Source organism: Hyaena hyaena, unplaced genomic scaffold (genome assembly GCF_003009895.1).
Source record: "Hyaena hyaena isolate Hyena2069 unplaced genomic scaffold, ASM300989v1 scaffold_153, whole genome shotgun sequence".
NCBI classification, from domain to species: Eukaryota; Metazoa; Chordata; class Mammalia; order Carnivora; family Hyaenidae; genus Hyaena; species Hyaena hyaena.
Genome location: NW_024080785.1, coordinates 1,557,247 through 1,574,542, shown reverse-complemented (window position 1 = coordinate 1,574,542; position 17,296 = coordinate 1,557,247). Strand labels below are relative to the sequence as shown.

The 17,296-nt window shown below is 44.1% G+C and overlaps 1 protein-coding gene across 3 annotated transcripts in view; it reads left to right on the top strand.

Moving 5' to 3' along the window:
• Positions 1-5,421, top strand: part of AOAH (acyloxyacyl hydrolase) — a 168,920-nt gene extending 163,499 nt beyond the window's left edge. For all 3 annotated transcript variants that reach the window (XM_039239154.1, XM_039239156.1, XM_039239155.1), the window contains exon 21: positions 5,049-5,421. In XM_039239154.1, coding sequence (XP_039095085.1) covers positions 5,049-5,177 — 129 coding nt within the window. In that variant the 3' untranslated portion in view covers positions 5,178-5,421. The remainder of the gene's footprint in view (positions 1-5,048) is intronic.
• Positions 5,422-17,296: the final 11,875 nt, after the last annotated feature.

Here is a 17,296-nt window from a genome sequence, read left to right as displayed (position 1 = left end):
AGTCCAGGTTCCTTGACTACTCTGAGACCCAGCCAAACACCTCTGACCCCTCCTGCCTTAGCAGCTTTGCCTGGCACAGCTCTCTGCTCTCATGATCCAATAGCAACTCAAACTATCCTCCTAAGGCTCTCATTGCAAGCAGTAAAGTTTCCATGACATCATCTCCACCTTCTCTTGAGCCCTGGACCTTATACAATACTGGAGGCAGACATAAGATAAATAATCGATGGATTGGTTTTGCATTATATATATATATATTTGGTTTTAATATAATATGTATGATTGGGTATTAAATGTTAATAGTCTCCAGGTATTTGTTTATCTCAGCGTGTAAGCCCCTGGGAACCCAAGGCCCTGGGCGGACCTGTGGAGTCCCTATAAGAAGGAAGCAATGCTGGCAGTAGGGACGGTGGAGAGGAGGGCCTTCTGGGTCAGGGAACCCTCAAACCCAGTCATTTTAGGCTGGCCCTGCCCATGCACCAGCGACCATGTGTCTTCAGTTTCCTTTATACATGAAGCCAGCTCGTAACAGTGCTTCTGGAATGACACACTGAGTCGGCACAGAGGGGCTAGAACCGGGACTTTACATTTTCCCTTAGATGTAAGTATTTCAGTCCATCTTACGCCATTTCATTGTTGTCAGTTTACAAATTTAAAACTAATTGGAACCAAAAGTAACCAGGGCTAAAAGACTGTGCTTGCGGGCAGATTAAGAGAAGCAAAGCCATGCCTTCCCTATGGTTACTTAGGGCTTCCCTGCAGGCATTTAAAAGCAATCTTACCAAGATAGCCCAGAAATGTTCTTCCTACAGGAAAAATAAATTCAGAGTGCATTTTTAACTTTGGTCTCATAAAACCCCAGAGTTAAATTTAGCCAGGGTTCAACTTAAAAGGGATCAGGGATGATAAGCTTTCAGTAAAACCCATGCAGTCTTGCTTTGAATTGCATTTCTTCTTTTAAGTATTACAAAAGGTAGTTACTGTTTAGGGTTTGATTTTATAGTTGTCTAACTAAAGAGTTCTATTTTTGTAACAAAATGCATAAAGGTAGTTTATGAAGCAGGCACGTGATGGGATCCTGGATTATGTGCAGCTGTGACCACTGCTGGGCTTCTGCTGGGCCCAGATGTGTCTCATGAACTTGCAGGATGGACCCGACACAGCTACGTTTGCTTGGAGGGCCAGAGGCTTTCCTGGAGAGGAACTCAGAAGAAGTACACATGTGGTTGAACAAAGAAGTGGGGCTCAATTTAAAAACTGTCATCAGAAGGGAGAGAGATTCTAAAAGCCATATGGTGGCTGTTAGCAAGAGTCTAGTCAAGAAACTGCACCAGGTTCCTACCCTCCCATCCCCCTCTCCCTGGACTTATGCCTCAGTTCTGGGGCGACAGAGAAAAACTGAAAGACCTGTTTCACCAAACTCACAGGGGACATTGGGGTGTTAAGTCACCTGCTTTGTTGCCCCTTTCATGAAAACCTCAAAAAAAAAAACGCCGTTACAGTGGACCCCTGACCACCACATGGACTTGGTACCGTGAGGGCTCCCAGGCGGCAGCAGGAGGCAGACAGATGGGTGGCAATCTCCCACAAAAGCACTGAGGCTACAGGTGGGCCTACAAAAAAGGCGCCAGCACCCCTCAGATGTGAGCTTAGCCAAGCGAAGGGGCACACCTGCTGGAATGGGTGGCGGCATCCGGACCAGAGCAGCGCCCCCCACGCGGCAGCTATGTGGACTCTGGGCAGCTGGGCCCCTGCAAGGGCATGCAGGCGGCAGAGTCAACTACAGAGGAAGAGCCTGTAGTTGACTCTACAGGCCTGCCTCTGTTAACCAGAAACCCCCACTTAACCAGAGCCCCTATCAGCTAGCCTTGTGCTGGACCAGATTTCCTCCCATGCATGTGTTGGGTAGGGTTACTGAACAAGGCAGCCTCTGACCCCCTTCCATGCTGCCAAGGTCATGTGCGCTGGCCGGAGGCTGTCTCTGTCCCCTGTCCTGAGGACAAATGTTAGGGAGCTATGTGACACAAGTCTCCACTGGTGAAATAAATTAGCTTGCACCCGTCTGATGGAGTACCTTGCACTGAATAAAAACAATGATATAGATCTACCTTTAGTGACACGGAAATATGTTTGTAATATAAAGCAAAGTAAATAAAAGCAGATTACAGATTGTGGGGGCGATTACTCAAGTGTATGCATTTGTCAACACTCATGAAGCTGTTTATCACAGGAAGTTAATTTTACTGTGTGTAAATTATACCTTAGAAAGAGCAGATCATAAAATGATATTTACAGAAGGATCCAATTTGTGTGTGTGCGCGCATGCATGCATCTGCACGGGCAAGACTCTACACCCGATGTTACCATTGGCGACCTCTATTATAATTACAAATGACTTTTATTTACTCTTTTCTCTTTCCGCTTAATTGTCTTTTTAAACTTTTCTCCAATGAATAGGTATTGCTTTACTATTTTAAACTATGACTAGGGAAGCACAAAAGAAGACTCATGTTCGAAGACTGACTAATTTGGAGTAATGAGGGTAAAGGGTGGCTGTGCCCTGCCCTGTGCATCATGGGAGTTACAATGGGAGGTTGGTTATAAGGGAAGCCCATGGTAGGTGCTCTAGTAAATGTTTGTCAAATGACTGAATGATTATAGTAGGTCATTTTATCACAAATCTCTAGTTCAATAATAACCATGCTGCTCTCACTTTAGACCCAATATATTAGCAGTGCACACACATAAATATTTTCATCTCCATTAGAGTGACAGCCAACTAATTGCTTTCAAACCAAACAGTTACCACACGCTGAAAGCTGATCTCCTTCCTTTTAACTTTCCTCTTCTTATCTTCACCCCATCTCCTCTTTTATTAATTTAGATTGGGAAATAAATAACCACAAATGCCTTGGTTTCACATAATTGTTAGGAAGACAGCTTAGGCGTACCATGTAGAAAGGCAAAACACAAAAAAGAAGAACCAGTAATTTTCCACAGACCTGGCAGCAGCCTCCTTTGTTATTTCTCAAATAACAGGAAAAAACAGCCACAAGACCTTCGAAGACACTGCTTGCTTAGTGTATGAGAGATGATCACCCCCTTCCTGGGAATCTGCCGGCTTGACAGTTAACCTAGGGGAAGGGGTGGCATGGGGTGTAGGGGTGTGTGTGTGTGTGTGTGTGTGTGTGTGTGTGTGTGTTGTGGGGGGAGAGGGTGGATATGGTGTGTGTGGTGTGGTGTGATGTGTGTGGCATTAGGGGGTGCGTATGTGTATATGTGGTGGGGATGGGTAGGGTGTGTTTCTACTAGATACCACATAGATATGATCAGATTACATTGTTGGATAGATAGAATTTCAGGGCTACCTCAGAAAGCTCAGGAACATATTAAAATACTGGGGATATTTAATGTAGCAACTAAACCAGTTCTAGTTTTTTCTAACTGCTAAAGCTGTACACACCATTTAGACCCAGAAAGGTCTTTGGACCATTTACTCAAGCCCACTCATTTTGCAAGTGAGAGACTTGCAGCCCAGAGAGCAGAAGGGGGCTGCCCAGCATCCCCTGGGGAGCTGGAGGCCCGGCCTGTAGGTGAACAGGACCTGCCCTTTGGAGACAAAGTCCACGTGCTTCTAAATAAAGTTGGGGACATCCCTGAGCATCTGCCCTGAACAATGAGTGACCCGTTAAGGTCTTCAGCAATCACACTTATCTTTCAGCATTAAAAAACCCTTTGGAGATGTAGCCATCAAGGGCCTCAATGCCTGGCCAGGCCCCATTTGCTAAATAAGGGCATTATCTGCAGAGAAAGACTCCTCACCAGGAGCATGTTAATGATAAGCCAGAGGGCTGGACAACCAAGACTGGCTCCTGCTAACATCATGAGTAAAGGGAGATCTGCTGTAAAGCAAAGCAACCCAAGAGTGGACATTCATCTGGAAAAGCCAAAGACAGGCCTGATGTGCATTAAGCCAGTGATTCCTCACCCTGCACCCCAGCCACACTCTTCATGCTCACAGCCTCCTTCACCCTGGCGACCATACAGCCTCATCTCCCAGGCCCCTGGCAGTGCCGGCCATGCCATCCTCTCCCACACCTCTCTGCTCTCTGCCTTTGCACATGTTGTGTCCTTCGCCAAGTGCAATTTTTCCCACATAACCCATCTTGGTGAACTCTCCTTGCAAATTCAGCTCCGCCATCACCCTCTTCAGAGAGGACTTGTCCCCTACCTGCCCCGCCGCCACCCACCCCCCAGCAGAGTTGACACCATCTCCCCTTCTAGCCTCACACAGCACCACCTGTGGATTTGGTGGTGTCATTTTGCATGTCTGGTTCCCTCCCTAGACTGCAGTTCCTTGAAGGAAGGATCCATCCTGTTCATCTCCAAAACCCAAGATGGAGACCTGCAGTTGATGTTAGCTGCCCACAGATAAATCAAAACATGCATCTGATGACTGTTATTAAATAAAAAATCACCTCAAAGTTAGCAGCTTAAAATCATCCAGAACTCAGTTTCTGTGGGCCAGAGTGCAGGCACAGTTTAACTGGGTCCTCTGCTCAGGATCTCACAAGGCTAATATGCAGGTGTGTCATCCTGGCCGTGTCCTCATCCGGAGACTCAGCTGGGGAAGAATTGCTTTCAAATTCACTTGGGTTATTGGCAGAATTCATTTCCTTGTGGATGTAAGACTAAGGACCCAGCTTCTTGCTGGACGTCAGCCCCTTGCCGTGTGGACTTCCTGACAAGCCTTCTTACTTCATCAGTCCCACAAGGAGAGTCTCCCAAGCACAACTTCCAGCAAAGCAGCCTCTTAGACAATGTTGTGTAATCACTGAAGTGACATCCATACCCCATGTTTAGAACCAAGTGATAGCCCCCCTCCCCCATATCAAGGTAAGAGGATCGTACAAAGACACAAAGGTGGGAATCATGGGGGACTATCCTGGAATCTGCCCACCACACAAAGGATACAGTAAATCCTGCTGCTAAATTCTTTCCTTTGTTGTAATTTTCCTTTCATTCCTCCTTTGGGTTCTCTCTTGCAGGTGGCTTTGCTGCTCTTGGCAGACCGCTTGTGGAAGAAGATGGAGCTTCAGTGGCCCCACGTTCTGGGAAAGGAGAATCCATTCAACGCTCAGATTGAGCAGGTGTTTGGAGATCAAGGGGGCCACTGAGGGCCTTCAGGATGTATACTCCTGGAAAGCTCAGGGAAGCAAAAACTTGAGTAAAGTCATTTAACAAATAGTTACAAGGCTGCTGTTTCACAGACTCATTGGTTTCTCTTTAGGAGCAACTTTGCAAGGCGCTTTTCTCTCATTTTTGAGTGTATCTAAATGACAGCGTGATTCTGTGTGTTTCGGGGATCAGTTCCCTGCAATTGACCTTCAAGTAATCTTTAATAAAGTGTTTTGGATGCTATTCCAAGCAAGAGTGTCCATGCCCTTTCATAGCTAACTGTTCTAAGAACAAATGAGAAGTCTAGCAGTGCTCAGCAACTTACCTGGGGTCTTGGTGTGCCTTGGCTGGTCCTTGCTCTGTTGCTGTTGCTTCAAGATGGCCAGCAAGCAGGGGTTGCCCCTTGGGAGGCTGTGGCCAGCTGCCAAGGACTGTCACAACAGAGCACAAGACTATAAACACAAAATTAGGTACCGACTTGGATGTTTGTTTAGAACGAGAAAAGAAATCGCAACAAATTTCAAATTTTTAAAGTTGACAAATACCATAAACCTCATAAAATCCAGAAGATTGAAAAATGTGACCATTTTTCTTTCTTTAAAATGTTTTCTTACATTCTTTGGGTGCATAATCTCATCATCTTTTCCAAGAAAAATGATTTGGTGATATCATTGTCTACAGAAAGGACAGAAAAGTAAATGTCTTGCTTTTAACTGATAATTTAGAAGAGTTTCTTTCAGCCACACAATTCGTTATTGGTGAAGTCATGTAAATTTTTAGCTTTGTCAAATTGGGAAGACCTCTATCAAATTTCTTTTGAGTGGGACCTGTTACAGTCACACTCCCTATTTGTAGTATTGTTGAAGTATTGTTAAAGTTTGGGGTCCATATAAGCACAGGAATTCCGGAAAATTCTATTGTACACCATTCCCATTGGTGTGTCACCTCCTTTGACCATCTCTGATGCAGCAACAAATTTAGGGGTCTGTGGGTGTATATCCAGACCCACGTCACACTACCAGCATCCCACCTCATGGGGGGACATCTTCCTACATTCTGCCCTCAAAACTTGCTTGACACAGCCCAGAGATGTGGGGCAGGTCTACCCTAGGGGTCCCAGGAGCACATGAATAAATGCATCAGCATCTTCCTTTAGCAGTCAGTTTGGGAGGCATTGAGTGTGCTTCTCAGGGGCAGAATCATCCCCTTTGTTCATGGCAGTGATGCCTTCGATAGTGCTTCCTTCTGCTTTGTATCACTCTCCTTACTCCCTCATTCCTGCTTTCTTGGATGCTTCCCAAATAAACCACCTGCACCTAAGTCTTTGTCTGAATAAAGACAAAAATTAAAATGATGGTGTGTGTCTTAACTGTGTACATTTTATTATTGAATATATTCCTGATTTGAATATACTTCTGTTTTGGTTTGGTTTGGTGGTTTTTTGTTTTGTTTTGTTTTGTTTTTTGCTTTGTTGCCCTCCCCCATACTTCTGTTCAGACTAGGCACCAATGCAAAGCAAATCTCCCACTCACCGTACACCATCCGTTGACATGGACCAGCTTCTGGCTTTGTGCATTTCACGCCTTGTTTCTCCTCCATGACCCACACACTTCCCATGCTGGGAGCGGTAGGATTCTTTCATACTGTGATTCTGCCCACGGGCCCTGCACCCTTGTCACAATACTGGTGGTTGGCAGCGGCACACCTGGAGCCCCTCCTATACCACGATGACTAGCAGTAACCCAGAGGTGCACAGAAATGACTGCCGACCACGTAAATATTCAACCTAAACCCAACCTAAATGGACCTCCACTTCAACTGCCCCCAGATGCCCATGGCTATCCCACAGCCACCAGATGTAAAGGAAAGTATAACTGAGAAGAAGCCATTGTGTCTAAAATATATCCCAGTTGGCAAATATTACAAAGTAGATAGCCATGCAAACACATTGCTTGGGTCCCTTTGAGGGCTTTGGAAGGGACACTAAAACTTAATCTTTATTAGAATTATGGTCAGTTCATCTCTGCCCACAAGATTAATTTGCCAGTTTGTGGATAAGCTTCAGTTGTAGGGGCCAAAACACTTAAAATGTTGTCAGGCCATTTGTTTCTGTCACTGGGACAGAAGCATTGGTTTAGCGTGACCAGTACACATCCTGAGGGCAGATCAACAGGGACCAACCTGCTGCCAGGAGGCTGCTTGGTTCCAGCAGGAAATACAGATGAGGAGTATGATTGAAGAGTACGAGGTGTGCAGGTGTGGCACTTTGGGAACCGGGACATCTGTCTCCTCTTGCAGGATGTGGCCCCAAACAGGGTCTTGGTAAGCACATTACTGGTTTTAGTGTTCCGACATCTCTTGGTATTTTTTTTAAGCACCGAAATAACAATACTTGTTGTAGTGTTGTTTTATTATTATTTTTAAATCTGAAATCTTAATCATTTGTCTCAGGATATACCCAGGGAACACTGCACTAAAATGTTTTATTCCTTTAGAAAGAATTCTATTTCATCCTCCCTCTGTTTAAAATGCTTCCAAGCTAGCACGTGTACCCCAATGTTCACAGCAGCGCTCTCCACAATAGCCAAAACATGGAAAGAGCCTAAGTGTCCATCAACGGATGAATGGATCAAGAAGATGTAGTTTATAACAACAGAACTCCCCTAGGACCCAGCAATAGCACTGCTAGGAATTTACCCAAGGGATACAGAAATGCTGATGCATAGGAGCACACGTACCCCAATGTTCATAGCAGCACTCTCAACAATAGCCATGGAAAAACATGGAAAGAGCCTAAGTGTCCATCAACAGATGAATGGATCAAGAAGATGTGGTTTATCTATACCATGGAATACTACATGGCAATGAGAAACCATGAAATCTGGCCATGTGTAGCAACATGCATGGACCTTGAGGGTGTTATGCTGAGCGAAATAAGTCAGGCAGAGAAGGACAAATGCCACGTTTGCAAGTATAGGAGGATTAGGAGGAACTTAACGGAGGACCGTGGGGGAGAAGAAGGGGGGAAATGGTGGGGGAGGGGGAGAGAGGCAAACCATGAGAGACTCTTGAATGCTGAGAACTGAGGACTGATGTGTGTCAGGGGAGAGGGAGGAGATGGACATGGAGGAGGGCACTTGTGGGGATGAGCACTGGGTGTTATATGGAAACCAACTTGACAATAAACTATTTGTAAAAAAAATAAGAATAATAAAAATAAAAAATAAAATGCTTCCAAGCTACTTTATTGCTATTCTAATGTCTATTTCTCAGACTACTTGTGAAGCTGGTAATCTTGCGTTGCTGTTGCTCTTGTTGGCGGAATAGGGAGTTCATTTTAGGCCTAGTCATTTCCAAAAACCCTGAAGGACTAGAGTTAATTTAAAAGTTAGAGAAAGGGGCACCGGGTGGCTCAGTCGGTTAAGCGTCTGACTTCGGCTCAGGTCATGATCTCACCACTTGTGGGTTTGAGACCCGTGTCAGGCTCTGAGCTGTCAGCCTGGAGCCTGCTTCCAATTCTATGTCTCCCTCTCTCTCTGCCCCTCCCCCACTCACACTCTATCTCTCCCTCTCTCTCAAAAATGAAAAAATGTTAAAAAAAAAAAACTGGAAAAAAAAGAAAAAAATGTTAGAGGAAACAGGAGCAAGTGTATAGGGAGATTCAGAGATTACAGGGAAGGGGTTCCCAGGCTGAATTATCCTGGAATAATATCCCGAATTATCCCAAGGCCAACCACCTCCTTTCTCCCACCCTACAGGTTATCTCCATCCCTGTTTAAATTCTCTTAGGGATTGAAGCCCCCGCCTTGGGGAATAATTTCACCAGGCCCATCATTCCTCTCCCCCACTTGAACAGGGTCAGGTGGGGAGGCAGAGGTGCCTGGGTCCTGGGCCCTGACCTCACTCCTACAGCATGGCCACATGAAATCAAAGGGTGGGAGAGGATGGTGCTCCCATCTCACATTTTTTTTTTATAGAAAACAAATACTTGAAAGAAGTATTAAATATCACTATTGTCTCCTTAAGAACTGGAGTCCAAGGCCAGGCCCTCACGCTAGGGTCAGGAGCCCATAGGTGAGGAGTGTCCACTACTGCCTCCATCTTTATATTCCACTCCACTCCAGATGGGTTCCTTCTTTGAGATGCAATCATGTCTCTCTCTCTAGCCTAGGGATGTTCTGTCCCTATAAAGTGCTTTGTGTACTTCTTATAAATTCTGAGTGTCCAGAATTTACAAGACAGCTGTAGGGGACAGCTTTATTCTTATATATCTGCACTGATGCCTCTTGAGATACTGTCTTCAGCCTCCAATTTTTCAGAATCATAGTGTGTGAGCACTCTCCTCTGAGAGGCAAGTGAAGGACTTTCTCAGGGTGACTCCCTCTCCATCGCCTGTCCCCATTCCTGCAGTGGCCCCCTGGTGAGATGCCTCAGAACAGAAGCTCCAGGAGATGAGAACCTGGCCAGTCATATTCACTCCTGTATCTACAGCCTTACAACAATGCCTGGCCCACAAGTGCTCGGTAAGTAGTACTGAGTGAAGAGTGAGTGACTGAATGAATAAATGAATGAATGAGTGAATGAATGAATGAATGAATGAGGCATTAATGTTGCCTTCCAAGTCATACTATTATTTCTTGCTATTTAAAAACAAAAGGAGCCTCCTTTTTACATATTTAAATTAGCTTCATGGGATCACACTGGGGTAAAAAGGGTGAAAGTGTAAAAAAGAAAAGCAATCAATGAGAAAATGCCTTTCTCCCAGAGACCCTTGGTGGGTGGCTTGGGCTCCCCTATAATCTTCATCTAAACACCCCCACACTATACTGTCACTTGTTTCTCTTGTTTTCAGATGAAGGACCTGTCTAGCCCTTTGCTATTGAAAGAGAACTGCTCATTTTCTACATTAACAATTATCAAGAACGTCTATCCCCCTGCCCCACCACCGCTAGGCATTTTTCATTTGGGATGGAGCCTGTTGGTTTGGGGCCTTGGTGAAAATACCTCCAGGGCCCCCCGTCAAAGTAGATCAGCTAAAAAATCTTTATATGAGGTTGTATTGATACACAACATAGCAGGACCTAAGCCACAGGAACTCACACTGCTTCCCCACCCTACTTTCTAGTTGACCCCACTAGGAAAGGGATTCTTAAGTAGAGTCCTGGGGACCTTACTCCCCCAGAATTAAGAGTGCCTATGAACTTGAATGGGAAAAAATTGTACACAAAACCTTCTTGGGGTGCCTAGGTGGCTCAGTCAGCTGAGGGTCTGACTCTTGATTTTGGCTCAGGTCATGATCCCAAGGTTGTGGTATTGAGCTCATGTCAGGTTCTGCACTGAGCATGGAGCCTGCTTAAGATTCTCTCTCTCTATGGGATGTCTAGGCAGCTCAGTTGGTTAAGCATCTGACTTAAGCTTAGGTCATGATCTCATGGTTCTTGGTTTCAAGCCCCAGGTCAGGCTCTGTGAAAGCTGAGAGTCTGGAGCCTGCTTCAGATTCTGTGTCTCCATCACTTTCTGTTCCTCTCCCCCTCATTCTCTCTCTGTCTCTCTGTCTCTGTCTCTCTCTCTCAAAAGCAAATAAAAGATATTTTTTAAAAAATTAAGATTCTCGGGGCACCTGGGTGGCTTAGTCGGTTAAGCGTCCGACTTTCGCTTGGGTCATGATCTCACAGTTCGTGGGTTCGAGCCCCGCGTCGGGCTCTGTGCTGACTGCCAGCTCAGAGCCTGGAGCCTGTTTCAGTCTGTGACTCCCTCTCTCTCTGACCCTCCCCTGCTCACGCTGTCTCTCTCTCTCTCTCTCTCTCCTAGAAATAAAACATAAAAAAATTAAAAAAAAAAAATTAAGATTCTCACTCTTTCTCTGCCCCTCTCCCCTGCTCATACTCTCTCTAAAATAATAAAAAAATTTTAAAAATAAAAAATAAAATACTCTCTAAAACAGCATTTCCTTTTATTATGAATGTAGGCAATGAGACAGCTGTATTTCTGTCACAGATATTTACATATCACATTATGTTTGCTGTAGATACAGTCAATTCTCATTATTCATAGGAGTTATATTCCATAAAGTCATCTTGAACACTGAATTAGCAAATACTGAACCATAGCTCCTATGGGAAATTCAGGTTATGTTCCTGCAAGTCTCTGGTGACAATGTTATCATCAACCAATCAATACATAACCTTGTTTCATGTGTGGCATTTGTTTAAAGACATCTTATTTAATTTATAGTTGATTAATTAACCTTGAACTCATAGACAAGAGCACTTTTTTTTAAAGTAGGCTCCACACACAACATGGGACTCAAACTCACAACTCCAAGATGAAGAGTCACCATCACGTGCTCTACCCACTGAGCCAGGCAGGTGCCCCTCACAGCCAACAGTACTTTCACTCACATTTGAATGAAGATTATCTACACGTCTATTTTCTCCATAAGGCACATCATGACCTTCTTGAACTTGGGAACACCTGAGGCACTTCAGCACTGAACATGTATTTTAAACAGTGAAACCACCAATGAAAAGCATAAAGATGCTCAGAACATGACAATAAACATACCTTGAAAAGGATGTTTATTTACAGTGTGAAAGCTGAAACAAGAAGGCAGAGCACTGCCTGATTAAAACCTCAGCTGGGAGCAAACAGATCAAACGACTAAAATTTCACTATTCAAATAACTGCAAAAGGGCCACGATTATTGACTTGGGGCTTACAAATAAATTTTAGCAAGTGGGCAAATTCACAAATACAGAATCCTGAATAACGAGGATTGACTATTTCTTAAAATATCACTTATGGCCATAAATATTTTGAAATAACTGTGGTCATTAGACCCATTATAAAAGAAGCACGTGAATTCATGTATGCCCGTTTTTAAACATTTCAACGTATTTTTAGCCATTTGATATTTGACTTCAAAACAGTTTGTTTCCTTTGTAATCCTATGTGTTTTATTTTTTTCATTTAAAAAATGTTTATCCTGGGGGACCCAGGTGATTCAGTCCACAGAGGATGCGACTCTTGATCTCGGGGTTGTAAGTTCAAACCTTGCATTGGGTACAGAGATTACTTAAAAATAAAATCTTAAAAAATATATTTTATTCCGAGAAAGGATTCCCCAGGCTTCCCTGGGCTGCCAAAGGGATTCAGGACACAAAAGGTTGTATGCTTTGGGGTGTGGTGCTTTCTGAAGGAAGAACTCCACAGTCCAAAAAAGCTGCAAGAAGAGCGTAATTTCTCTGCTCCCTGGAAAATCACAGGATGGAAGTTCTACAGTAAAGAAGTTTGTTCAGTTTAGTTCATCATTTACCCCACATTTTTGACCTAAAACCTTTTCCCTGTCTGAAAGCTATTAACACCCTGTGGGTACCATGCTCTCTGGAACCACTTTGGGAGATCCCGCTTAGAGGAATTAGCCTCTGTTCTAACACACTCAATGGCAGTGTAAGAAAGTAATTTCCCAGGCCTATCTAGACTAGAATCCCCACTCCTCGTCTTTTCTGTGAGGCAGAATGTCTTTGGAATCCTTCTCATTGCAAAAATAACTTTCCCGGCTGAACTTAAAAGGACAAAGGCATCACCTCTCTGGGCCCCTGAGAGGCCCGGCACACTCACTGTGCATCATGGAATTCCTGATGAATGGATGCATCAATATACTGTTAACATGTCAGTTTCTCATTGAATCAGAGTTCAGAATCGGTGTTGGCCCGGCAGGATGAACTCCTCTAATCTGATCTGGCAGAGGTTCTAGCATAAATATTCATACACGCTAGGGCTGTTTTAATCTGGTCCTTTGCTTGGGGTAAAGGGGGTGGGGAGAGGTTGCTTTTGATGGCTGTTTCTGGGTCACTCCTTAAAACTGCAGTATCACACAATAATGGCTTCATCATCACAAATCTGTCGTTGAGGAGGATTATACTTGTGAAGCTCTTGGATGGAGGGAAATGCAGAAGAGACATAGAGTGCACGAGGCTTGCTAAGGATTTCTTTGGGCAGCAGGCTTCTGGCTGAATGCTTTGTGTATAATTAATTAAACGGAGCATTTACCGGAACGCTTTCAGCCTCTGATTGCTACAAATGTAACTTGCGGGTTCACAAAGCTGCAGTCAAAAAGCCACAGCAGAAGAACCCGGGGAAGGGCTCGCCCAGGGCTGCTGTGGCAGGAGAGACTTCAGGCAGCCTCAGACCCCAGACACTTTCAGTCTCACTAGAGGACCCTGTCGTCGGAGATGCACACTTTGCACAGGCTCAGAAAAAACCCAGGTGTTAATATTTTTACAGTGACTTCCACACCGGAGTTCTGTAAATATCAGCCAGAGCATGGACCTTGAGTAAGGCTGCTGGCGAAGCAGAGAGCTTTTGAGGGATAGTAAATGGAGGCTCCAGGCTCATACAACTCTTGTAGACAGAACAAATCTGTCCTGCTGCCACTGGAGATGACAGACGCGTCAGAACACAAGGAGTGGGAACTTCATGAAGCAACAGGCTCTGGAGGCACTCATCTGCGTTTGAATGTTAAGTCCTTGGTGCCTCAGTCATTTTTGCTTTAAAATGGGAGCAATAATACCTGTTTCCCAGCACTACTGTGAGCATTAACAATAAGAGCTGATGCTTACAGAGCACTAAGTGACATATATAATCACACTTAACCCTTACACAACTGAATAATGCAGGTCTACCATGATTATCTCTTTTCACAGGTAAGGAAACAGAGGCAAATAGCAGTTAAGTAACTTGGCTGGAGTCTGCACAGTTAACAGATGATGAATCAAGAATTTGGAGCCAAGCCCTCTGGCTCCAGTTTCCATACTGTTACAGGCAACACTGCCTTTATTAAGTAAGATAATGTTTGTCCGACATGACAAGTAATCGATCAGCACTTGCTCATGGTCTGTATAACCAGGGTGTAGCCTGGCCACCACACAGGCTGGAGTCTGCCTTGTCTAAAGAGTAAACCCGGCTGGGGCTCCTGGGTGGCCAGTTAAGCATCCAACTTCAGCTCAGGTCATGATCTTGCGGTCAGTGGATTCAAGCCCCACATCGGCCTCTGTGCTGACAGCTCAGAGCTGGGAGCCTGCTTCAGATTCTGTGCCTCTCTCTCTTTGCCCCTCCCCAGCTTGCTCTCTCTCTCTCTCTCTCTCTCTCAAAAAAAAATAAATAAATAAACATTAAAAAATACACCGTTTTTAAAAGAGTAAAACCGGAACTCATCAATTGACAAAGCCCAGGCCTCTGTAGGCTCCTTCTTCTCCTATCTGTTCCTTCCTTTATCCTACATCCCAGCCACAGGAAACTTGTCATTAAAAACACGGGCAGTGGGTAGGTGTCCAAAGATGGCTGCCAACCACGGTGCCCCGCCCCCCACATGTGCATGTGCGTGCCGCTCCTTCCACAAAGACATACAGCATCGATTCCCACCCCCTTGAAGCCAGCTTGGCACAGAGAAGGAGGTGCAAAGAGGAGACTTCCACAACCAGCTTAGCACCAGGAGGCAGAGTTGCCTCTTTACCTCTTGGGTCATAGAGCCACCCTGAAGGGAAGTTGAGGCTCTGCCTCCATGAAGAGGCCCTAGCGGATAAGATACAATGTGGAAGAGAGAGGCCACACCTCAGAGGTGTGAAAGAGGCTTTCTTGGGACTTCCAGCCCAGCCCTCCACCAGCTGGATGTAGCCCAATGGGCAATCCCAGCCAAGACCACATGGAGCGCAGCCAGCCTGCAGAGTCATGGGGTACCTTCCACTTCTTGTTTCAAGACTCTGAGTTTTTGAGGGGGTTGTTATGCAGCAACAGTGAACCAAAACACAGGCCTAGTTCTCTCACAGCACCATGTCCTCCCACAGACGGTCTCCTCAGCCTTCACTTCTTCTCTGATAAAAACACTCTTTTTTTTTTAATCCTTGTATTTATTTTTGAGAGAGAGAGAGAGTGCAAGCAGGGGAGGGGCAGAGAGAGTGGGGGACAGAGAATCCGGAGCAGGCTCCAAGCTGACAGCAGACAGCCCGAGGCGGGGCTGGAACCCACAGACCACGAGATCATGACCTGAGCCAAAGTCAGATGCTGAACTGACAGAGCCACCCAGGCACCCCTGACTGACACACCCTTATTCATTCTTCAAGACCCAGCCCACCCCACTGTTCTCACAGGAAAGAAGATACAGACACACACCTAATCTGCAGGAGCGTATAAGAATCTTTAGGATTAGTTGCAGCTAATCCTAATCTGTTTTCATTATGAGTGAAAAATAGTGCTTTAAAAAGAGAGAAAATTATTTCTCACATAAAAGACTTCCAGTGGTGGGTGGTCCAGACCTACCAAAAGACAGGTAAGACCTCTACACCAAAAACAATATCTTGCTGGAGGGAATTTGAAGAGATCTAAACAAGTGGGGATATACACCTCATTCATAAACTGGAAAACTCAATATTATTAACTTGTCAATTCTACCAAAACTGATCTACAGATTCAACATAATTTTAAACATAATTCCGGAGATTTGTCTCATAAAATTTAAGGCCGATTCCGAAGTTTATAGAGAGATACAAAGAACTTAGGTTAGCCAAAGCAATTTCGGAAAGAAAAAATCAAAACAGTGAAAGTGTTTCACTCCCTGACTTAAAACTTACTATAGAACTACAATAATCAGAATGGTGTGTTACTGCCATCCAGACAGACAAATAACCCAACAGAACAGAACACAGTACCTAGAAACAAACCCCAATGTATATGGCCACTTGATTTTTTTTACAAAGTTGCCAAAGAAATGCAAGGGAAAAAGAGGCCTTTAGTAAATAGTACTGGAACAAGTAGATATTTTTTTCATAACTTTCCCCCTCTATATCATACCATATATATAAATTAATTAGAGATGGATCATAGACCTTAATGTAAAAGCTAAAACTAACAAGCTTCTAGAAATAAAACATTTTATTAATTTTTTAATGTCTATTTATTTTTGAGACAGAGAGCTGGGGAAAGGGCAGAGAGAGGGAGACACAGAATCCAAAGCAGGCTCCAGGCTCTGAGCTGCCAGCACAGAGCCCCATGCAGGGCTCGAATCCCAGAGCTGTGAGATCATGACCTGAGCTGAAGTCAGATGCTTAATTGACTGAGCCACCCAGGCACCCCTAGAAAGAAAACATAAAAAAAAAAAAAAAACTCTACAGCTTGGGGATAGGTAAGAGTTTGCTAGCCAAGATACAGAAACAATTAACAAAAATAAAACTTAAAAAACCTGATAAACTTTAGACAGAATTAATATCATTCTGCTAAATTACACAAAATTTAAAACTTCTGCTCATCCAAAGGCACCACAGATTGGGAGAGAATATTCACAAAATGTGTATCTGACAGATGACTCCAGAATATTTAAAGAACTCCTACGACTCGACTATAATAATAAAAAGACAACCCATTTTTGTTAGTGAGCAAAAGATTTGAAAACATGTTTCACAAAGGCTCTTCATATGAAGAGCCAACAAGTGTATGAAAAAGTGCTCAACATCCTTACTCAAAAGGGAAATGCAAATGCAAACCACAATAAAATACCAGCTCACATTCACCGGGGTGGCTAATGCATGAAAAGATTTGGTAGCAGCAAGTGTTAGCAGGTATGTAGAGAAACTGGAACTCTCACATAGCAGCACTGAAAAAGTTTCTTGTAAAACACTAATTCAAAAAGATTTCCACCCCCTATGTTTATTGTAGCATTATTTACAATAGCTAACTTATGGAAGCAGCCCAAGTGTCCCTTCACAGGGGAATGGATAAAGAAGCACTGTATATACACAAAAGAATATTACTCGGCCATAAAAAAAGAATGAGATCTTGCCATTTGCAACGACATGGATAAATCTAGAGAGTTTCATCTTAAGTAATTAAAGTCAGTCAGAGAGAGACAAACACCATATGATTTCACTCCTATGTGGAATCTAAGAAACAAAATAAATGCACAAAGGAAAAAAGAGAGACAAATCAAGAAACAGACTCTTAACTACACAGAACAAACACAGTTACCAGAGAGGAGGAGGGTGGGGGATGGGTGAACTAGATGATGGGGATTAAAGAGTACACTGTGATGAGCACTGAGTAGTGTATGGAATTGTTAAATCACTCT